General features: G+C 32.6%; 1 protein-coding gene across 3 annotated transcripts; it reads right to left on the bottom strand.

Moving 5' to 3' along the window:
* Positions 1 to 288: 288 nt before the first annotated feature.
* LOC145056631 (MraZ) lies at positions 289 to 14302 on the bottom strand. Of its 3 annotated transcripts, none has more exons than XM_079004329.1 (23): positions 14057 to 14302; positions 12646 to 13490; positions 12427 to 12542; positions 11314 to 11522; positions 9557 to 9676; positions 8806 to 8934; positions 8602 to 8727; positions 8378 to 8433; positions 8205 to 8304; positions 7291 to 7408; positions 6772 to 6981; positions 6374 to 6698; positions 5997 to 6090; positions 5800 to 5908; positions 5396 to 5664; positions 5043 to 5167; positions 4496 to 4730; positions 4179 to 4367; positions 3409 to 3689; positions 2786 to 2978; positions 2433 to 2672; positions 1641 to 1726; positions 289 to 745 (listed from the first exon to the last, which is right to left on the bottom strand). In XM_079004329.1, the coding sequence occupies exons 2-23, from the start codon at positions 13452 to 13454 to the stop codon at positions 586 to 588; spliced, it is 4299 nt and encodes a 1432-aa protein (XP_078860455.1). In that variant the 5' UTR covers positions 13455 to 13490; positions 14057 to 14302; the 3' UTR covers positions 289 to 585. The 3 variants fall into 3 exon arrangements, with proteins under 3 accessions (XP_078860455.1, XP_078860453.1, XP_078860454.1); XM_079004327.1 differs by having other exon boundaries at positions 12646 to 13526; XM_079004328.1 differs by having other exon boundaries at positions 12646 to 13531.
* Positions 14303 to 24908: the final 10606 nt, after the last annotated feature.

The following is a 24908-nucleotide window of genomic DNA, read 5'->3' on the forward strand; positions in this document are numbered from 1 at the left end:
AAGATGCATAGGGTCCTAAAGTGTTAGAAAGACTTGGGTCGGTAGCTTACACATTAGAGTTACAAAGGATTCACAATATATCACACATCCTATTTTTGATGATTCTTGGAAGGTGTGACTAGCAGAAGTGGAAGTAAGCGAGAAGGGTACGAGGATCAACCCGAGAGGATACACCCCTCTAGTAATTAATGTAGAACATTTGAAAACAAACTGCTGCAATTATTTCAGAACAATTACAATTTCAAGTCCAAATAAAAGGAGTAAATAATTTAAAAGATACCAAGAGCATTTAGCAAAAATAAGCTGAAAAACATAATCTTACATTCTCACCGGTATAAGATAAAAACCTGAAGAGTGAAGAGGTCAACTAAGATCCTTTGGTTTTAGTCTCTTATCTCTATAGTCTATATATACCATCAACCTATATCTATCTGCAAGATTTACTACTCACCAAATAAGCCAAACAAATGTACACAAATATACTTATACCACCACCTTTCTACACGTATATACATCAAAGAAGCTTAGCTACCATGGAAATTTATCAGAAGTAGCGCCCACTATCTGAAAAGGCTGCAAATAGTGTCATAAAGTTGTCTCATATGCCCAAAAGGTATCGGGATCAGGACAAAAGAGGGAAAAATCTTCAATTTCTAAGTTTGCTATGTGCCAGTCAACAAACCGCGCTTGAATCACCTTCAACACCATCAGCAGCATTGGCAACAACCACCAGTCATCGTCCTCACTAGTGTTGTTACAAGGGCAAATTTGTCAGTTTTTTCGTAAAAGAAAATTTTACTGAAAGGTGTACTATGTTTGTTGGCAAGGAAAGGGATTAAGACATAACTATCTATGTCAATGAGACAAGATCTTGTCTGGCTAAAAGACTTGAATGTCCTTTTCATCCTTGTCATTGAAAATAGCCCTAGAAAAATTGTCCGGTCTTGTCCTCAAGAGTTTCCATTTTAGAATGTCCCATGTTGGGTTCAATGATTTCTTTTCTGACTAAATTACCTATTTGCCTACTCTCACTATCATAATATCTTTGGTTTGATTCTACTGTTTTATCATTATTCAATAATATTTTAGGCATTTGAATAATAGTTGCATACTTCTATTAAATAAAGTTGCAGTATCAACTGAATAATGATTATAATATTAAGAGTTAATGTCTTTTAAGAGTATTTGAATAAATAAAGTTAATGTCTTTTAAGAGTATTTTAGGCATTAAAAGACTTTATCCCGTGTACACATTTAGTCACTTATGTTTTTTTTTGTATACATATATGACCGTTAATCATTTTTTTTGTACACATTTACACACTTACATTTTTTGTACACATGACCATTAGGTTAATAGTTATATCATATAAGTGTACAAATGGAAAAAGTTTAATGGTCATGTGTACAAAAAAAAAAAAAAAAAAAAAAAAAAAAAAAAAAACATAAATGACTAAATGTATACACGAGATAAAGTTTATCACCCTTAAAAGACTAATATTAACCCTAATAATAATAATAATAATGACGATGATTACAATAATAATTATAATAATCATGAGTATAATGATAATAATATTATTGCTTTGATGGGACAGAAGGAGTATGTTTGCATTATGATAAAAGATGAAAGGTTTTACCTCCTGTTTTTCCATGCATTTGGCTCTTGATAGGTCTGGAATGACAAAAATCCATAATGAATCATGCCACATGTGAATGCCACAGCCTGCATCAACCAATCATGCATAAACATCTTTATCACCAACATCATAAAATAAAAGAACAAGATTAAGGCCCTGTTTTTTCCTCCCCATTAAATGTTGTAGGGATAGAGTAGTATTCTATGATGCTTATAAAGTATTTGAGAAAATGACTGCACACTTGAAGACATTTGTAAAATGTATTTCCATAACTTTGTCTATAGAGTGAGTGTCTTTCTGCATTAAGTATAAAAGAGACACCCATATATAACTTACCGGATTAAAGTCTGCCTCCATTAAGTTTAACCACCGAACTACTTTCTTTGATCGATTTAGCCATTGAACTATTATTAAAATTTTAATTATAAAAAATCAATAGTTTAGTAGCTAAATCATTGATAGATTTAGCCATTGAACTATTATTAAAATTTTAATTATAAAAAATCAATAGTTTAGTAGCTAAATCGATTATAATATGGTGAAAGTATGTTGTGGTTTTCTATACTTTGCCCTTCCGGGTAACTTGAAAGAATGGTTTTTTAAACGTTGAAAAAAAAATTAAGTGGCTAAATCGATAGAATGGTTGAAACACACAAGTGGTTTTATGAAAAGAAAAAAAAATTCCCCATTCTTTTCACATAAAATATATATAATCCAAATTAACGATTACATACTGTTGATATACAAGAGTTTTGAGCTAAAAATAAGGGGGTTAGGTTATAGACAACTTACAATATTTGAAATAGAGGTAGCGTTCCATAGTGCATATATACGTGCAAGTGAAGCCCTTCTATGACCCTTACTAAACAAGGCATTCAAACCCGCAGGGAAAGGTGAAAGCAATGATAGAGGGAGAATAAGCAAAACTGCTAGAAATGCCCCGAGAGATATCCAATAGAATTCAAGCAATATAAGGAGTGTCAGAGAGAGGTCCAACAGAAGCAACATGCATATCATTAACTGTAATGTATCCTGAAACCACATGACATGGATATATGTAAAAGTCACTTTCAAATGAATCAATGGTCTGAGCTATAGAAAGAAGAAAAAAAGGGTTGCCAATGTTATATAAAGTAACATAATACCTGGCGTCCAGTAGGTCTTGTGTTGTGGAGAAATAAAGAAAATGGAAAGAAATAATCGCGGGTAAATTCCAAGGACTTCAAGGAAATATCATTGATGATGCCACCATTAACTCCGCCTGCAACTCTTTTGCGAGTCAACACATGACTCGTATATGACTGACTGGGTTGCAGCTGCTTAGTCACAATAGGCGGCCTGAATCATATGATATACTCATTCATGAATTAGACGTAAGTTATATATGTATTTTCATTTATTTCTTTCTATTACAACAATTTTATTTTTAAGGCATCTGTTATTGAAAAATCCACACAAAATTACGTAGTTATTTAACTCTAAGAAGCTCTGTGGTAAAAACATAGGAGTAAATTAATAAGTAAATGTGCAACATACTTTGATTGATTTGTTTGTAGCATCCTATTCCTATTACAACATTAAAGTTTGGAAAAAATTCTTCCAATTATAGATAGCATTAGCAATGGCATTTTCAGTAGTACACTAATGGATAGTCAATGTATATATAATGTGGTCCTGAATTGAAAGTATGATCTGGTAATGGAAGTAAAACAGAGAGAAAAATGAAAGTAGATTGGTATTTTTTGTATTGTGAGGTTAAGTTTTTTACCTGGGGGATTCTTGAATATTTCCAATGAAATCAGTAGGGTGGTGGTGGAGGGTGTGATCACCAACCATTACCAAAATCCCCAACTGATAGAAACCGGTAGCAGTGGCTTGAAACCATCCGAGCTCAATTCTGACCCCATGAAACTCAAGCTGAGGGTTCCCATGAGTTTTGATCCAATTAATAACCGCAACTAAAGCAGACCTTATCGATCCACTTCTCACACTTCTCAATTGCCCATTTAAACCCGCTACCAGCCGATTCCAAACACTTGAGGGAACATGCTGCCCATCAATCAATGTCAGTAGATTTAAATAAATCTATTTCCATTTCTTTCTGTATTAATTATACCATTTCTTTTCTTATTAAGGCATTGTACATTGAAAAATCTGTCCAAATGTAAAATCTATTATACCATTTCTTGACACTCTAACTCTACCCAATTATAGCAGTAATAATTGGCTAGATTTTCAAAAAACGATGCCTTAATAAATAAGAATTTCATCAAAATAAAAAGCAATTTTTATGCCTATAACTGAGTAAAGTTTTCAGATCACAACGTCCTACTAAAAAATTTAAAGTAGAATTGTTACAACTGGGTACACTTTTCAAAGTACATGCCAATAATAAGAAAATACAATGTTGTAATAGAAAGAACTGGAAGTAGAATGCCATAAACAAAAAAAAAAAAAAAAAAAAAAAAAAAAAAAAAAGTTAAGTATGAAGGTATTATTTGAGTTTATATTAATAGAATATAGAAGAGAAGAAAAGACCTGTCCTATAAGATTTGTGAGCAAAGTATCGCTGTGGAGATTGTAAGGCGACATGTAGGTTCCAGCTCCACCAAAAAGTATGCACATTGGGAACCTTTTCTGGATACTTGTCACCATGTCTAAACGCTTCTCATCCCCACCCAGGAAGAAATCAATATACGCCACCACTAGATCTGGTGTCGCACCTACCTGCATTCATTTTCACATATAAATATAAATAAAAAGTCGAAAGCTATTTCGTTTTTATGATTCCATTTCCTGCCAACAAAATGTCTCCTAATATTTTAAAAAAAAAAAAAATTTTTAAAAATTTGAACCTTCATCCCTTTGTATAAGGCTCTTGATCGGCAGGAGCGAAGACAAGAATGATCATATTCTGACTTCACAAACTCCTGAAGCCGATTGATTTTATATCTTCTACGCCATTGTTTCCAAGACCAGCCACAAGGATAAGCAAGCAATGAAAGTATACTGTGCACTGATCCTTCCCACCAGTCGTATGCAGCCACTGAGTTTATCTCATCAATAAATCTGTTAAACGAATCCTCATACCTGCATCTCAAAAGTCAAAACCACACAACATATTCTTTATATTCATTTTCCAATTCATCCCACACTCATAACTGAAAAGACTTCGGTTTCTTTCTGACTTATTAATGCATTGCAGAAATAACAATTTAACAGAGAAACAAGGATTTCCCCGTTAATTCGTAACTTGCGTCATCATATTCTTCTGAAAACATTTATCCTTAATGGAAAAAAAAGATTCTCTTACAAACTCATATGAAAATCACTTGTTAACATAAAAAATTTCTTAACAATATTATGAAATGACTAAGTGTTGAGGTGAAAGTGTGTTCTTACACAATATCAATGATGGCATCAGGAGGGGAATAAGGAAGATGCCAGGGTTCTCTAAATGTATTGGGGCCCATAAAGTACATCCGGTACACATGGCTTTGAGTTTCATCGCCTCTTGTTCCTCGTACCTATAAAAAAAATTGTGTCAAAATACTTACTGTTAGCCTTGTTGGGTCTATTAGAAGAACCGTATACACCACCCATGTCAATGGGACAAAAACCAAAATATTTTGTCCTACCCAAAAGACGTGAATGCCCTTATCCACATCATTAACAATAGCCAAAAGTTTGTCCAGTCCCAACAACCCTAAACCCTAAGTCCATGTAGAGAAAAATGTGCACTGATTGTAATATACCTGGGATAGGGAAAGAAGAGAAGGAAAATGGTGGTGATTACTGTGTTCCATTGAATCAACTTTGTTGTATGCACAAGCTTGTCCAACAAGTTTGACCCTAAGCGTACTTAAGAACAAACCAAGAAGAACCACAACACATGACAACACAAGAGCAAAAGGCCAGGGTCCTCCAAATGTGTATATCAGCTCTTCAAGAGGTGTATAGCAATTTGGCATCCTGTACTTTTCTGATCTGCATTTGTAAGGACAAAAGGACTCCGACACTCCACCTGAATCAGTCATTATAGTAAAATAGGTTACACATGATGTGATATATATATATATATATATATATATATATATATATATATATATATATATATATATGTCTGTGTGTGGCCATTGGATTGGTAGTCTGAAGTTACCTCGAACATGTACAAAATATGCACGTCTGGGAAGATTTTCAAGGGAACAAGGAGTACAAAGATCATCATCGGACCCTTCCACATCTTTAAAAGTGCCAACTGGACACTCCTGCAAACATACACATAAAGAATCAGAATCAACACCTACTTAAAAGGGTAACACATGTAAATTTTGAGAAGGAATCAAACATACATACCTCGCAGAATGTACCATAAAGCCCTTTAGGGCACTCCCTTCCAGTTATTGTACCATCCTCCCCTGGAAGAGCCTCTCCATCCCCTTCACCACCCCTGTAGTAAAAACTAAATACAAATTAAGAAATGGCAACTTACCTTCATCTCTTTCTATAGCAGCATTTCACTTCCCATTTTTTACTTATTAAAAAACTTTACCCAATTATAGCATTCTACTTTCAAACTTTTTCCCTTTATCAGGACATGATAATTTGCAAAATTTAGCCTATTGTAACAATAAAATTTAGCTATAAATGGGGTAGCTTATTCCGAAATACCATTTAACCCTAAACGTAATATGGTGTGGGGTGGTGTTAAGAATAGAAATTAGGAAGCGTACCAGGTGCTGATAGTAGTATTTATGATTGCAAGAGGAACATAGTCATCTCCTGTGCCAATTTTGGACCAGTGGAAATGAACTCTGCCGCCACCTCCACCACCACCACCAACAGGGACACCATGGCCTCCGGCAACAGACAAAGAGGAGTTATCAAAGAGAGAAATTGCTTGTATGAAAAGAAGAATTGTTCCGCCAGAACCACCGCCTAATCCTCCAATAAGAGTACCATTACTGTTTGTTGTTGCGTTCCCATAACTTTCACCATCAGCCCTCATGGATCCATATATGTCAAGCTTTGAAAGAGGCCATTGTTTAGATCCCATCACTGCCATAAACAATAAATCAAGATTTGTATCCAAAGGTTGAATGATATTGATATAAAAAATAAATAAAGTTACCGATCATTCCTCCTCCAGCAACACGACCAACAGACTCGTTAGGACCAAGTGTTCCACTTCCCAATTCACAGGGAAGATCTGGTCTGCCATATGTGGTGCCACCTTCACTCAGCCTTCCATGATACAATCCAGTACCCCCTCTGCCACCATGCCCAGCACCACCACCCGCTCCATTTGAATAGTTTCCCAAACCAAAACCATTTCGACAACCTGCGTTAAAAGTGTATGCACATTTTATTAGTATTAAAAAGCAGAGGTTCATAAAGGATAATGAATGCTATACGGAATCTTAAGGAATTGGATCCTGTCATGTGTTTAGTTGTCATGAACTAGAATGGTAGCAGATGGGGAGGCAAGAGGAGTGAGTATGCTTTTGAAATTATAGTTTTGTTTTAATGAGGAAAGGTTTGTTTTAGGATATCAATCAGTCAAAGGATTTAAATTTAGATGGAAATCAATTATGAGGGACTGAAATGGACTTGAATTCCAATTCCAGCAAAATCCCGTCTGGAAAAATACCTAATTCGGAAGCAGTTATCATGCCATCTAGATCCACCATCACAGTCCTTGCCCTATGGATCTGAATGATACTTCCCTTAATTATGCCGTTCACAACTATGTCTTCAACACGGCAAATCTGCCAATTTCACACAATTAATACTAATATCTTAAATATTATGTTATTAGTTTAAGCATAACAAATACTTAAATAGACCCAGAAATATCCTTAGGATTCAGGGGATATGACGTACCCCATCAATCATACGCTCAACAACATTACAAAAGAACATGCATATAATAAAAAAAAGGTAATGGAATTAGTCATTACATTCCATATTCATATTTGGCTGGTCTATAAGAATGAGATGATGAATTTTGATTTGAATTTTTTGTATCACATGCAAATACAATTTCTAACTTTAACACTACCTTTTTTCATATTACATGCAAATACAATTTCTAACTCTAACTCTAACCTTATACATTATCTAGTTAGAATTAATGAATTAATTATGTAGAAAAACAGAAAATGAAACCTATTAAAAGCCCGTCAAAACCCAAATAAGATTATAATAAAAGTTATTTTATATATATATATATATATATATATATATATATATATATATATATATTATTTACTAACATGACAAACTTTTTTAAAAAGATGTCACCAAAAATTACATAAATAAGAATGTGTTATATTGCAAATTTTCCATGGTCTTAGGGAATGGATTACAAAGTGTAAGGAATCACATTCCATCAACAATGGTCAGTTCCACTCCATCGAATAAAATATACAACTCTTGTTCGTTCTAAATTCTAATGGAATGAACCATTCCATTACTTCCCTGATTCTATCATACCAGAAGCTACCTTAAAAGACTGATACTAAATGGGAATGCATGTGCTAAAAAATTGCAAGTGTTTCTTACTTGTAGTGAAAAGGAAAGTGTGTCATTAACATGACAATCATCGGGTGGGTAAATCAAATCTCTTGGGCATGAAGGATTCTCACAATGGGCTTTGGTTACCCTGCCAAAGCCAAATATGTTTAATACATAGTTTGCACTGCACTGCTTAATTGAAATAAAAAGTTAACACTTACATGGTTTTGCTCTTATCATCTTCTAACGGGGCTTCAAGCAAAGAACCTGGCCCAATCTGTGAATAGTAACTGGTCAATAAAGAAAAGAAACCCTCCATTTGGAACAGTTCAAGTAGGTGGCTGGCATAAGATCTTAATACCCACCCACATTGGAATGAATACAAACTTGTATAAAGCAGAAACACACTGGAACTAAAGATTGTAAGCAAAAAAACAACTCTTACTGTTATGTTATAGAATAGCGAAAGGGAAAGTCTTTGTGCTCTGATTGCATCACCCTCGCCAGTCAATCTCAGAAGTCCTTGACCATAAACAGCCAAATTTGTATTTGAGTTTATGCTCGAGTTTTCCTGCCAGAACATAACATACAGAGCCATTATCAGATTCACCAAATTATACTGTAAAAGTGGAAAAATTGATGCTCATACCCTCAGAACAATTAGGTTACGAACTTCAAGGACTGAAATAGTGTAAAGTGTGCTTCCACCACCATCAACTTGAATTTGGGCGTTCCACATCAGCACCATTTTGAATGTAGCTCTAAGTGCACCATACACCTTCATGGAAAGGATCCATTGAAGATAAGTACTCAAAATTAAACACGTAATTAAAAGAAAGAAAGAATATATATATATATATATATATATATATATATATATATATATATATATATATATATATACACACACACACACACACATACCCACTGTAATATTGTATTCAACTGGATACATTAGAACTGATGACGTTCTCCTCAAGAAACTACCCCAGGGGAAGTGACGAGGGCATAAAAATATCTCATTTTGAGATGTATATCATTCTTTTTCAGGCTATTTCCATTTATTTGTTTATTACAGCAGCCTATTTTTATTTCTTTCAATTACAATATTCTACTTTCAAAAAATTCCTTATCATGGCATTGTACTTTGAAAAACTTACCAAATTACAACATTGTGCATTCAGTTTTTTTTTGGACACTGTACTTTGAAGAATCTCCCCAATTAGAGCAGTGAAAATTGCTTTGTATTTGGATGACACTGCTATAATTGGGTAGATTTTTCAAAGTACAAATTTGTAATAAGAAGAAATGGAAGTAGAATGCTATACTAAAAAAAAATGAATAGTATGTTGCTAATCCTTGCACTTAACCTTTCTTTTTAAGTCTAAACAGATATGTACCTTTATGGTGGAATCACTCATAAGAAGTTCTTCAGCAACAAGCTCAAACTCAGACACTGGATAGTCAGACAACCCAAAGATGATGCTGCCACCACACTCTAGTTTGATTTGGCCTCTAACCTGTCGAAACAGAAAGACTTAACAAAAGACTAGTGCATGTCAAGAGATACAAGAAAAGAATGGTTTTATGATAATACTACACATCAATGAGCCACAAACATTGACATAAAAGAAAGTGAAATTCCATAAATATTAGTCAGTGTCAGTCAGTACTAAATCAGTTTCCAGCAAACCATCTTATCAAGGCAGAAGCATAAAATGATCATTTACTGTCATTCATTCAGACTGCTATTCAACCTAACAAGGGCTTGTTTGATAGCCTCTTAATGCTTCCATTTTGAGGAATCCTCAGCCATTAAGAGCTTTTAATTCGTCTAATATGAACTGGTCAGAGGCATCTGAACGATTCCCTTATTACCCTTAAACCTAAAAACATTCTCCTTTCTTTTTTTCTTTAGAAGCTGCCATCATCTCTCCAACTCTCATCGGCCCTCTGAACCACCGCCGCCATCGTCCTCCTTCCCTGCAAGCTGCAGCCACCTCTCTTCTAGGCCACCTCCACCTCTCCAAATTCTCTCAATCGGAGCCAGCTACTTCCTTGCAGTCTTTTTTTTTGTTGTTGCAATTGCTGACTAGGGTATATAGATTGGAAGGAGAGTTGGTGTTGGAGACTTGGAGAAAGATAATAATCAGTTGGTTTAAATGATTTGGATTCTTAAAGGATAAAGAAATTGAGGAATCATGGTCTGATGAGTTTACTTCCTATCAAGAGAGGGATGGTTGTTCAATGAAACATATTCCCTGCTAATCTTCAATTTTAACTAAATGTTGCTTGCTTTTTTACATTACTAGCTATCATACCCTGTTGTAGTTGAAGCTTATTTCATATTTAATATGTTGTTTTTCATCCATGTTATAGATATATGCTGTATGTTACATTTTCCAAGCTTCATAGGGTATTGAGTAGTATTGCAGAATCTAAAAAGAAAAGGAGACATTTGCTTCTTGATCTTGTATAAGATTGGAGAATTGAAACTTGTCATATTGACTCACTTCTTGTGATTTATGTAATGGTTGTAAAATAGGTGCTGAAGTTGTCAATTGGGTTGCTACATGCTACTCATAGATTTGGGAGTGTATTTGGATCTGGTGTTGTGGAATTCAAGAGATATGTAATTTTGGGAGTGCATTCCGATCCATACATACAGTGATTATTTATCCATACATAACTTTATCCAACACTTCCTAGTTCCTACAAACAGTGATTATTTATCCATACATAACTTTATCCTGACAGCACAGCACTTATGAGAAGAGGAACAGAACATAACCTTAGTCGGTATGTCATTTCTGTTTATGATACACTAGTGCATGTGCATGACAAGGAAACAAGTCCAAAATGCCCAGACAACAACATGCCAGCTGGCACCCTATCGCAACAAGTTGATTAAAAAGCACATTTTTAAATATCAAAATTAAAGTAGGTGCAAATTTCCACGAGTGTTAAAAAGAGAGAAGGATTTGTGGGGTTGATGTAACATTCTTTTAGGAGAATATAGAGATAACATGTGGTCTTTATATAGTTTTGGAATCTGGGAAATCTCTATATATTATAGTTTATACTCGTATCAAAAGAGAAAGAAGGGTTTCACACTCACACAGATATTTGAATAGTAAACAGTAAATGTAAATCGAACCTGGACTCTGCTCCAACGTAGGGGCACCAAAACTTTTGCATCATTTTCAATGTAAACATTGGTCCAAAGTGGGGCAGTGGAGAAATCAAGTAAAGGAGTTTCTGTTTCTGTAGTGACATTGTCATTGTCAACTCTTAAGCTCAGTAGATATGCATCAAAACATGTACCCGCTGCTCCACCATTCATTGGACATCCGATGCTCTTACCACCTGCCACAGGGACAAAAAGTATATGATGTATCTTCAGCCATAAACCTCAACAATGTAATTCCATCAACACTCAACTGCTGACTAGACTGCACCAAAAGAACTTAATTCAATTGGTTACATGTATTACAGCCCAACATGTTTGAGAAGCCTTGTAATTCAAGCTCTAATATCATCATTATATGAGATGCTTGAAATCTCAACTTACTCTGTCGATATCTAAGTATGTTGTATCAATAAACGAAAAGAAGGATATCAATACATATTTATTTGATCCAACATTTTCTCAAAGAATTTGAAGTTTTGTTATAAAAGTAGGGGAAATTGCTTAGTAAAGCATCCTACTTTCATTTCTTCCTATTACCGCATTCTACTTTGAAAATTTTATGTCATCCAAACTCCAAGCAATTTTAACTGCTTTAATTGTGTAGATTTTTCAAAAGTTGAAAGTGAAATGCTATAATTAGGTACATATTTTGAAGTACAAAGCTTTGATAACCAAAAAAATTAAATGAAATTAAAATGCTGTAATAAAAAGAAATTCTCGCATTTAGCATTCTAAAAATCCATTACAATTAGCACTTCTTGCAGTTTGGTCAGAATGATCTGTCAGACCCATGATGCATTTCTTATGGTGAGTTCCATATTTAGTCATTTTGCAGATGAATTAGGCATAGAAAACCATAATCGTAATATGCTCCCCCAATTTTTTTTTTTTTTAAAAAGTACTACGTATTAAATTAAGTCCCTCATGATTGATTCCAGGAACTCTAATATATGCTGACAATTTTTTTTTTTTTTTTATCAATGATATATAGTGATATTAAATATGAGCATTTGCTTTCATTGAAACTAATAAGTAATTGAATAAAAGATAGATGGGATGAGTAGAGTAGATTGTACATACCATGGACTTCGACTTTTATGTCTTCTTGCTTGCTGTGACAGTCGAGAGAAATTCGTCCTCCTCCTCCACCACCCCACCCAGTTCCGCCAGATGCACTTACAATACCAAATCCCTTCCTATCCAGATACAACCAGTGTGAGAATCACTAAAATACTCAATTCAAATATGCACTACTACTCATTTCACCATAACGAAAACATAAGTGGAGAGTACACATACAGTTTTAGAGCACGTATGACAATGCTTCCACCAGATCCACCTCCACCATTTACTCCTCCATCACCTCCTTCGGCCAGTAGAGATCCATTCATATACAAAAGATCCTTCACAATAAGCTTAACACGTCCACCACCATTCCCTCCAAGCTTATGTTCATCTGATGTCCCACCACCCTTGCTCCCATAACTCCATGGATAAGGCAACGTAGACCAAGCATAAACATCACCACCCCAATACTTTGTTTCATTGTTCCTTAAACAAGAAGCCCCTCGCCCACCATGCCCTCCACCAGCACCATCATACCCTACCGGAGTCCCACTAGTCTGAGAAGGCGGTGTTCCACCCATACCCGTCGTGTTTATCATTGAATTAGACTCCATACTCATATTAGCTGCAGACAAAATAACAGACCCAGAAATGATAGCTGAGTTTTGTCCCACTTTGATGTTGCCAGACAGATTGAAGCTAATGACACAACCTTCTATGGGACAAACAATCATAACATGTGGAAGGATCTCGATATTTCCACTAGCCAATATATAAACATCACCACTTAAATTAACATCTGAGTTCACCAGACATGTAGTGTCAAATGACCCCACACCTCCCAGGCCTTCACAAGTGACCTCATTGTATGATAATTCTGGATAACCCCATCTTTCTATATAATTCCAACTCCTAATTTCAGAACCACTGGAATTTCTACTTTCATATCCCCCCGAATTCACAGAAACCACAATTACAAAGATATGTCCAACAAGAATGCACCAGGAAAGGTACCCATGAGTCAGGACTGGAATTGGACGCATCACTGCAAAACTCCCACTTTGAGCATCAAATCAGCACTGCAGTATCATAAATCTTCAGGTTTCACCAAATCTCTACACTTTAGAAAAACAAAACCACATGAAAATAATACTGCAGAACAACATCAACTCCAATTGTAATAACCATAATTTTCAACAGTCGAATCTCTGTTAGTAAGTGCATAAACTACATGATTAAGCATGCCAATTAATTTGACTTAATGTTGACCAGATGAGTTTGTGGCAAGTTCCAAAACACAGAATTTCAATTACAGTCCATTCAGCAATGCAACAAAACTTCCGACAATTACACAAATATACATAAGCACAACATAATTATACAAATTGTCAGAAAGGATGAAACTTGAGTACTATAATCGTATACCCACAACCGGAGATCTCTATTGCAGTATATGAAATCAAGCCACCATTGACTCAATTTTTACCCAATTTTTACTATAACTCACACCAGAATGATCCGAACTAGATGCCAATTATACATCAAACACGTGATGTGCGTGCGTGCGTGTGTACAAATATGAAAGAGAAAAAGAAAGAGCACGCGAAGGAAATAAAAAAGAAAAGGAACTTCTGGGTAATCTTACTGAAAAGGAATCCACTTTATGCCTTCAACTGTGTTTGATCTTGCCTGTGCAGGAGTGATTCCTCTTTATACTCTTGGAAATTCACCCACTTTGTGTCTCTAAGATTTTGTGCAGGAATTGAAACGGGACGATGATGATGACGGTGGTTTTGGGTATTATTATTAAATGAAAACTTGCAAGATGAGTGAGGAGGGAGTGAAGTGAAAGAAAGTCGTAAAGAGTCCAAGCTTGAAAGCTGTATGGGAAAGGCAAATGCATAGCTGTAAATAATATTTCGATTACGAAAGCGATGCCCACTCATATCTCTCTCCATATTTATTTATTCATTTAATTTAATCATTTCTGGAAATTTAGATTTATAACCATGTATGTAGACCCTTTCTCAAAATCGCCTTCTTTTAGCCTTATATTTCGGAACTGCCATTGCGCCTTTCCTTCTAATTCCATTTCATAACAAGAATGGTAGTGTTTGGTATCAAATCATCCTAGCAGAATCAAAAAAAAGTAAATTACATATATAGTACTTATGGATGATAAAAAGTTATGTTTTTAGTTCAACTTATTTTTTTAATAAATCTGAATTTGGCCGCGGTTTTTGCTTTATGATCATGTAAAATGACTAATTCATACCATTTTCATCTCTCGTTAAGGACGTTAATAATGTTTTATTGCACCGTCATTCTCCATCAAGATCCTGATATAAACAAATTGGGAAAAATCGGTCAATTTATTCAAACTCTTTAGTTTCTACATCATGATTCGTGTTGGTTTTTCATCAAAAATAATATATAATAAACTCAAGGATGGAACACAAACAATAGAAGGGGGCCGAATCCATATATATATAGTTAGGTTCAAATGTTTTCATTATCTATTGTGTGCCTGTATGATTGATTCTGGACCAATCATTTTAATTATTTTAAAAAAGTAATTAATGCTTATTAAATGCTGAAGATGTAATTAATACCTATTATATCTTCAACATATAATATGTATTAATTACTTTTCTTAAAATAACTAAAATGATTGGTCCAGAATCAGTCATACATGCACACAATAGATAGTGAAAACAAAATAATCTAACCATATATATATATATATATATATATATATATATATATATATATAGAGAGAGAGAGAGAGAGAGAGAGAAGGAGAGAGATAGGTTCAAATGTTTCTACTATCTATTGTCTGCATGTAGGATTGATTCTCAACCAATCATTTTTGTTATTTTAAGAAAGTAATTAATACATATTAAATGTTGAAGATTTAATTTTCAACATGTAATATGCATTAATTACTTTCTTAAAATAACAAAAATGATTGGTCCAGAATCAATCATACATGCACACAATAAATAGTTAGAACATAATAATCTAACAATATATATATATATATATATATATATATATATATATATATATATATATACACACACACACACAAACAGTAAACTGATTATTCTCATATCTTTTTGTTTCAAAACTAGTATTCTAATAACAAAGTTATATATATATATATATATATATATATATATATATATATAGTTAGATTATTGTATTCTAACTATCTATTGTGTGCATGTAGGATTGATTTTGGACCAATCATTTTAGTTATTTTAAGAAAATAATTAATGCATATTACATGTTAGAAGATATAATGATTATTAATTAAATTTTCAACATTTAATATGCATTAATTACTTTCTTAAAATAACTAAAATGATTGGTCCAGAATCAATTCTACATGCAAACAATAGATAGTAATATATATATATATATATATATATATATATATATATATATATATATATATCGTGTTTGTATAGCTATAAATCTTACCATGAATAAATAGATATAACTATAGTAATATAAATAAGAAAAGGAAGGCAATTAAATTACACTTGAATAAAATGTTACCCTTATAATAAAAAGTTGCTATTGAAAACTAATTAAATAATGAAATACAAGTGACAAAGTTAAATAAAAAAATAAAAAGGTATAACAAGAAACAAATGAAGTCAATTGATTTGTGATAGACTTAGACCTATACATGAGTAATTTTACCATTTCTAAAAAAACCATCAATATATGAAAAAAGTATAATAAACATATAACAGAGAAGTCATGGAAGGTTTAAAGCCTAAGGTCTTCCAACTCTAATCTGACATTACAGTAATTTTAATATATTTAAAAAAAATATAATAAACATATAATAGAGAAGTCATGGAAGGTCTAAAGCCTAAGGTCATACCAACTCTAATCTGACATTACACAAACTTTAATTGGACATTGCGTATTCATCAAAACATAGTCATACTAAAGCAAATAAATATGAACAACACAAATCTAATCCTCAAAAGCAAAAGGAATATAACCACTAACGGAGAAGAAGAATCCATAACAACACAAATCTAATCCTCAAAAGCAAAAGGAATATAACCACTAACGGAGAAGAAGAATCCATACAGTCCCAAAGAATCAATATAGTCCCAACAACGGTGGGTGGGTGAAGCAAGGCGATAGAATAGGGCAGGGCCGTTGTTGTCCGGCTGCTAGCATCACTTCTGGTGTGGAAGAGGATGTTTCTCTTCTTCCTTGTATCTCGCTTAGTTTTCTTTAAAATTTTTGAAGATATTTCCTTCACTCGTTGATCATTTGACAATAATGTTATCTTTTCTAATTTCTACAACTTCTCTCCTCTAACTTTTCTTCATATTTTATCTCTTTAATTGTAACCAATTGTTGTTTGCGGTTTTATTTTTCTGATATTTATGAGGGCGAATATATATCTATTCTTAAATTAATGATTTCAAACTTAATCTACTGAACTGAGGGGCCAACTGTAGTTTTTACCTAAAAATCATGAAGGCCAACATTATATCAACTAATTTATTTATTTTTTGGTATTAGATGGCATAAAAACAGGGGGCCATGAAGGGATCCGCCCCTGAATAAACTACGAGTTTAGCAATTGAAGGATTTTAATATAAATAAACTTAAAATTATTTTAACCCACCAATGGTCGTTTTGCAAAACATAAAAGATTAAATCAACCATAGAATAAAAAGAACTACAATCTTTAAAGACTTTGATTCCTCTCGAGAGGTTAGAAGTTGATGAAGATGACAAATACTCCAAAGTAGAAGCTTATATATATATATATATATATATATATATATATATATATATATATATATATACATACTAGGTGTGAGACCCGTGTATTACACGGATTTATAAAAACAAGTTTAATATAAAATTATAAGCATTACATATTTTTTAAAGTAATAATTTTACACAAATAAAAAGAATATAATAAATAAAGTAAGTAATTTAATTCTTAAATTAATGATTTCAAATTTAATCCACTGAACTGATGGACCAATTGTAGTTTTTACCTAAAAATCATGAAGGCCAACATTATATCAACTAATTTATTTATTTTTTGGTATTAGATGGCATAAAAACAGGGGGGCATGGCCCCTCCTAGCCCCTAAAGGGATCTGCCCCTGAATAAACTATGAGTTTAGCAATTGAAGGATTTTAAAATAAATAAACTTAAATTCATTTTAACCCACCAATGGTCGTTTTGCAAAACATAAAAGATTAAATCAACCATAGAATGAAAAAGAACTACAACCTTTGAAGACTTTGATTCCTCTCGGGAGGTTAGAAGTTGATGAAGATGACAAATACTCCAAAGTAGAAGCTTATATATACACATACATACATACATACATACATATATATATATATATATATATATATATATATACACACACACACACTAAGTGTGAGACCCGTGTATTACACAGGTTTATAAAAACAAGTTTAATATAATAATAATTTTACATAAATAAAAAGCATATAATAAATAAAGTAAGTAATTTAATATATAATGTAAGATATTTAAAAGGTTGTAAAGCATTTATTATGAAACTTAATAGAATATCTACTATACATATATATAAATCCCATTAAAATATAGATTTTAAATTTAAGAAAATGAAAAATATAAGAAAATGACAAGTGAAAAAAAAACAATTCAAAAACTTTTAGAAAATGACACATGTCAAATTCAATGAGAACATGACATTTAGCAAAATTGATTTTCATTTATTAGGTTGTATAATATATCATTATCATTATCATTATCATTATCATTATATATACTTATAAAGCATGCTTTTTTTCTTGAACCACATTCATTTGAAACTCTCATGTATTTTTTCCTTTCACCACATTCATTTGAAACTCTCATGACTTTTCAATTTCTTTCTAATAATTATTATAAGTTGGTTAATAAGGTTAAATAAATATCAAACCTAAAGTGTAATCATATATAAACTAAATTACAATATTAAAAACATATATTTTCTTCTACTTATAAAGTTTGTTTTTAACTTTTAACATATTATACTTAATTTATTAGGTTTAATATGTTGTATATAAACCATTATCATTTTAAAGCTACAACTTTTGATCAATTTGTATAAAATACTTAAATTGTTAATTTAAATATAACCTTATCTGATCAACTTAAATATAAATTTTAGTTCAAATTAAACAACCTAAAAAATATTTTGTAAATAGTTAAAAGTGATAAATTATAGTGTCTTTCTAATAATGATTATAAATTGGTTAATAAGGATAAATAAGTATCAAACCTAAATTGTAATAAAAAATAAACTAAATTTCAATATTAAAATAATATTTTTACTTCTACTTATAAAGATATGTCTTTAACTTTAAACATATTATACTTAATTTATTAGATTTAATATGTTGTTGTATGTAAACCATTATCATTTTAAAGCTACAACTTTTGAACTGTATGGACAAAATACTTAAATTGTTAATTTAAATAACATTACAGGGTCAACTTCAATATAAATTTCAGTTCCACTTAAAAAAACCCAAAGAATATTTTGTGAATAGTGAAAGTGATAAATTGTAGTTCTAAATGCAGAAACTAAATTGTAATATCAATTCACTAAAATATTTCCTAAAGATATTTTTATAATCGTTAAAAGTTTTGAAATAAGTAGCTTAAAATAACTTATAATAACAATAGTTAAAAATAACTCTATATAAATGATTATATTGTTATCTTTAAAATAAAATAAAAAATTTGTTTGATGTTTTAAATAATTAAACTGATAAAAATTAAAACGTTAACAAATAAATTTTAAAAATGAATTAACAATAACAACAACTATAAATAATATTAAAACATATATTATATTTAATTTTTTTCATGAGTAACCCGTAGGTAGATGTCATTCAAAAGATTGAGATTATGTAGTTTTAATAAATGTATATATTATCATATAATTCAAAATAATCAATATACTATATCAACGAAGTATACGAATTATTATATCAAATTTAACAACGACATTATTTTTATATTTAAAAAAACATATATTTGTAAAGATTTCAGCTATATAGATGCTTCTGCGCAACGCGCGGGCATTCGCCTAGTATATATATATATATATATATATATATATATATATATATATATATATATCCACCAAGCGAGAGTAAGTCACTTCAAGATGCTAGTCTTTGTAGGATTTTGTTCAAAATCGGTTTTCTAAAAACACTAAAATCGGCAACGAGAACTTTAAAATTGAATAAACTTACAACTTTTTTAACCAACCAATAATCATTTTGCAATTAAAGAAATAGCCTTGTTCGCAACTAAACAACATTTGAGAATCACAGCTACACTTGTTCTGAGGTTCGCATCCAGTTGTACCGAAATGGTTCACATTCGCATCGGATCCACTAGTGACTGAGATGGCTTGCGATAATTCGTAGTTAATCACATACTAGACTCCTTTCGCACTCAACATCACTTTCGCAATCAGGACCGGACCCGACTTGGAACTTAAACTTACTTCGGACTTGAAATTCATCTCAGAATTGGAACTCTTCTCGGTCTATGAACTTAGATTCGTATCATTCCGTATGGACTTCATAACATTGTTCTACCAGATAAGCAATCCATACGAATCTTCCAATTCGGCCTCTTCTTTCAACTGCCATAAAATTGATTTTTTTAAAAGAATACCCTTCCCCCATCAATGTCATAGACGGGAACATCTTCTTCTTCCTCCTCTTCTTCTTCTGCAATTTCTTCTTCCTCCTGAATATCTTCTTCCCCATCGGAGTCATAAATGGAACAAAAAATTTCATCATCAGAATCATTGTCGTCGAAATAGTCCTCATCGTCTTTAGCTAACATGTCTCGAAAAAGTTGACCATATCTAGATAAAATCGAGAAGTATTCATCCGACCCCACAAATTCGGATCTCTTTAGCGACATTCTAAACTAAATTCTAAAAAGAAAAACTTAACAACGAAATCAATAAACTCAGCAATAATTTCAGATCTGCTAAAAACTCGACAAATTTTTTTAACACGACAGGAAAAATCGAAATAAAAAAAACTGACAACAAACAAAATCAAACTAACTGGTCGATCAGAAATTGCTCTGATACCACATATAATGCGAATACGAATGGGGTTTCTTTTTGGGTTTTATGGAAAAAAAAAGAAACAAGAACAAGAACGATAAGAAAATAACAAAGGGGGATAGATTTGATAGACAATCTAGACCTATAGATTGAATATCGGGTGAAATCAAGTTAAGACCTATTAACTTGAGTTATTACCAAGATCAAGAAATCATCTGTCAAATGATATGTGATGACAAGCCAAGACCTATTGACCTGAAATCGAGTCACTAATGAGTAAGGCGTCCCAAACAATGACGACTATCCGAATTATACGCAATAACTCAAGAAAGTAAGAACAAATGTTCAAAATTCAACTTCAATCAACTATCCTTCGTATCGATTACAATGTTTTAAGGGGCTATTTATAGCCTTACAAGCTATTACAAAAAGAAAGGAAACTAATTACAAAAAAGAAACCTAATAAAAGCTTAAAATAAAATAAAATCTTTTCTAAAAATAAAGTAGAATCTTCTAGATCATCCACGCGATTCCATCTTGTTTCGGAACATCTCCTAACCAACTTTTGCATTCACCACTTGCACCCAATATTCATTCGCATCCAATAGCTCGTTTGCAACTAAACAACATCCTAGAATCATAACTAAACTTGTTTTTGAGGTTCGCATCCATTCGTATCGAAAAGGCTCGCATTCGCATCGGATCCACTAATGACTGTAATAGCTTGCGATCGTTCATAGTTAATCTCATACTAGACTCCTTTCACACTCAACATCACTTTCGCAATCAGGACCTGAACCCGACTTGGAGCTTAAACTCACTTCGGACTTTAACTTCATCTCGGAATAGGAACTGTTCTCAGACTATGAGCTTAGATTCGTATCAGGGTTCGTCCAATACTAGTTCTCTGACAAGTACCTATAAATCTTGGTTACAACCGCTTGCTTACTTTAATCTTATAAGAGACAACCAATCCAATTCATATTAGTGTTAGTTCATAATTTCTTCCACAATTGTAATCGACTATGTACTTTTAGAATAATTAAATTATTCATGTATTAAACATGTTAATATAGAAAGCAACAATTATTATTATGAAGATCATATCCCAATATATCAAAAAATATATAATAGTTCCTATCATAATGTTCCAATATCCAAATACTAAATCAAAATCAAATCCAATTTCTAGAACAACATATTCTTATATCTCAAGTGTGACCATTCATGCTTAGATTAAAGGAAAGACTTTATTAATGGGTATGAATAAAGTTAATTTGTGTCAATTCCAAGAATATAATCATCTCCACATTTAACTTTATTCTAAGCATAGTTAAATGTCTTGAAGAATATTATTAGTGTTCTTATGTGATTTAGAGTCTCTTGGCTTGATTAAGCATACTCTTGAACTCATAAAAAAATTTATGTGATCCTCGAATGGTAGGACTCAATCTTCATTTTTTAATGAACTCATTCATCTAATCATATTTGATTGCTCTTCTGGAGTAACATTATCTTCTTATTTTATAGTAGACTGGGCTATTATGTTTTGCATGGACCTTATTCCAACAAAACTTACTCTTTATTTCATAATGAAGTCATAATCCAATTATAATTCATAATTATATATATATATATATATATATGTGTGTGTGCGTGTGTGTGTGTGTCTTGAAGTTAGCATCTTGCGTACCTCTTTACATGAAGATCTTCTTCTAAACTGATTATCTCATATATATATTCTCTTAGTTCTTCTTAAGTACTCTTAGAATGTCATTATAGTCATCCAATGACTTACCCATGTATTCAATTGGTATCTTATGATATGTTCACAACATAATCATATACTAAGTATTATGTATAACATGGAAAAAATGATGGATTCATTTGTCAAAACAAATAGAATATAAATCATTTTATCTAGATCAAACTCTTGTGCTTGGTCCTTGTGAGGATAGCTTAAGATTAGTGTCATGTGGCAATGCCAAGAGTCCTCAAAAGGAATCTTGTATCTTGATCTCTTAAGATATTGTGAACATATGCATAAAGAATTAAAACTTTAACTTTCATCTTTATCTATCTCTATAGATTTTACATTCCAAAAGTGTATCTTGTCATTCCTCAATATTTCATCTTAGAAAAAAATTATGAGTCAAGGCGAAAGAGTCTTGCATATTCAGAATGTAGTTTTTTCATTATTAAGTATGTGTCATTCATATAAGATTATGAATATCACTATTGTTTCCATTAGTTCTTAGTAAACACAAATCTTATCTTCATTTTTTATATAAAAACATACCTTCTATTTTCATATTAAAATGATGATTCTGTGACAACCTGAAATTTATCCTGTCATTGTAACCTCTTCTCCCGTTAATAAAACTCGCTTTATTAAATTGTTCCGTTAACCTTTTGGATTAGGTTAATTAAATTGGGACTTTTATTATGACTTCATGAGTGCCCAAGCGAATTAGAAACACGTGAAACACCCTTAATATTCCCTTAAAAAGTTTTAGTTACAAACAAGTCAAATTACGACCATTTAATCGGATACGACCATAAGCCCCATTTAACGTCGGTATCGGGTAGATTTCCACCGGGCCACAAACTCAACCCCTATATAAGGGATTGAGTGGTCACATTGAAGCCTTTCCCACTCTTAACACCCTCTCTCTACAAAGCCGATTTTGATCCAAAAACGCCTCTTTCGAGCTCCATAATCGTAAGTAATCTATCCTAGCTTGTTGTTTAGCTTGATATACATGCAAATTCGTGTTTAAATCATCCAAAAGCCTCAAAATCATGTGTTTACAGCCCAAGAACACTCTTGGACTGCAAACACCCATAAATGGGGTTTTGAAGCCCCATAACCCTTCCAAATCACTTCTAGTGCTTAGCTATGACTTAGGGACTTGCATGTATGAGCTTAGAACACCAAAAACTTGTCAAGTGGAGAGTAAACATGAGTTTACAGCCCAAGAACATTCTTGGACCGTAAACCTCTCTTCAAAGGCCGTGAACACCATTTAAGGTGTTAAATTGCCCCTTAAACACCTCCTATGGCTTAAGGTGATGTCTAGAACCAACCACCATCGAAGTAGGACCCTTAAACACCAAGGAAACCATGGCCTTAGGAGATTATGGCTGTAAACCCCCCAAGGATTGGTCCATGGGCCGTAAACTCCCTTAAGGAGGTCAAATGATGCCCTAACTTCCCCATATGGCTTGGAATACTGCATAGCACCTTGTATTCTTTCATTTAAGACCTTAAAACATGAAGTGAGGAGACAAGTAAGAGTTTACAGCCGTAAACTCTATTTTTAAAGCCGTAAACTCCCATAAATGGTCCATTTGAGGACTTAACCACTTCCTATGCCCTAAAATTGAACCTAGCCTAATTCCACAAGTGTTGTAAGACCTTTAAACATCCAAGAACACACCATCCATGAGTTTACGGCCATAAACTCATGGGGATATGGTCATTGGGCTGAAATCTCCTCTAAGAGTTTACTCTTGAAGAGTAAACTCCCTAACTAGGCCATACACCCCCTTATTGCAACCCAATAGCCTCCTAGCACTTGACCAAAGTGTTTTTCCGCACATTAGGATGCTTATACGTGTTTAATTAGTGTTATAATCACTAATTATATTTAAACATATGTCTTCATATGTTATTAGGTCATTAAGTGTGTTCAAGTCTTTACTTGATACCGAGCACCCAACCGACACCTCCACCCGATCCACTTACAACAGGTGAGTTCATACCCATGAATTAACCTTTTAAATGATTTTAACTGCTTTTATAGGGGGGATACAATTTGAACTGTACAATTATTAGATAAATCACATGTGATTAATAACTGTATAGCAAAATAGATTTTGCATGTTAAACTGTTTATCTAGCTTAAGAATTCCAAATCATGTTTTCGAATCTTGTTAAAGTATGAATATCCCTTTTTAGATCATTAAAGGTTATCCAAAGCGTGTTTAATAAAGAGACATCCAGTCGTACTTTTTTATCAAAGGTTTTCTTCACTTAAACTATTTTATAGAAATCATTTTCAAAGCTGTTTATGAAAGGTTTTTTTTCAAAGGATTCCAAAGGTTTTCAAAACGTGTTTTACAAAATGACATCAAGTCGTAAATTTCTTATGTACAAAGGTTTTCTAAAGGTTTCATTGAAGTTTTCTTCTATGCTTTTATCTCGTTAGTTGCAGGTCTATATTTGTATAGTTATATAAATAATGTTTAAAGGACTTAGGAAGGCTAGTTCGCCCTATTTCCTTTTCCTCGTTGGGATGTGGTCTGGTGGGTATCGGTTATCCGTCCGAAGGTCGTTTAAACATTAATTATATATCATGTATA

The sequence above is a fragment of the Lactuca serriola genome, chromosome 6 (assembly GCF_051521515.1).
Source record: "Lactuca serriola cultivar US96UC23 chromosome 6, Lser_US96UC23_V15, whole genome shotgun sequence".
Taxonomy (NCBI): Eukaryota; Viridiplantae; Streptophyta; class Magnoliopsida; order Asterales; family Asteraceae; genus Lactuca; species Lactuca serriola.

What these genes read in the sequence shown, in the direction of transcription:
- LOC145056631 (XM_079004329.1), bottom strand. Translation starts at nt 13,454, where the DNA reads ATGCGTCCAATTCCAGTCCTGACTCATGGGTACCTTTCCTGGTGCATT. An exon ending in CCTTATACAAAGGGATGAAG is followed by an intron (nt 4,368 to 4,495) that starts GTTCAAATTTTT and finishes AAATGAATGCAG; the next exon opens with GTAGGTGCGACACCAGATCT. An exon ending in CTACCTCTATTTCAAATATT is followed by an intron (nt 1,727 to 2,432) that starts GTAAGTTGTCTA and finishes TGGTTGATGCAG; the next exon opens with GCTGTGGCATTCACATGTGG.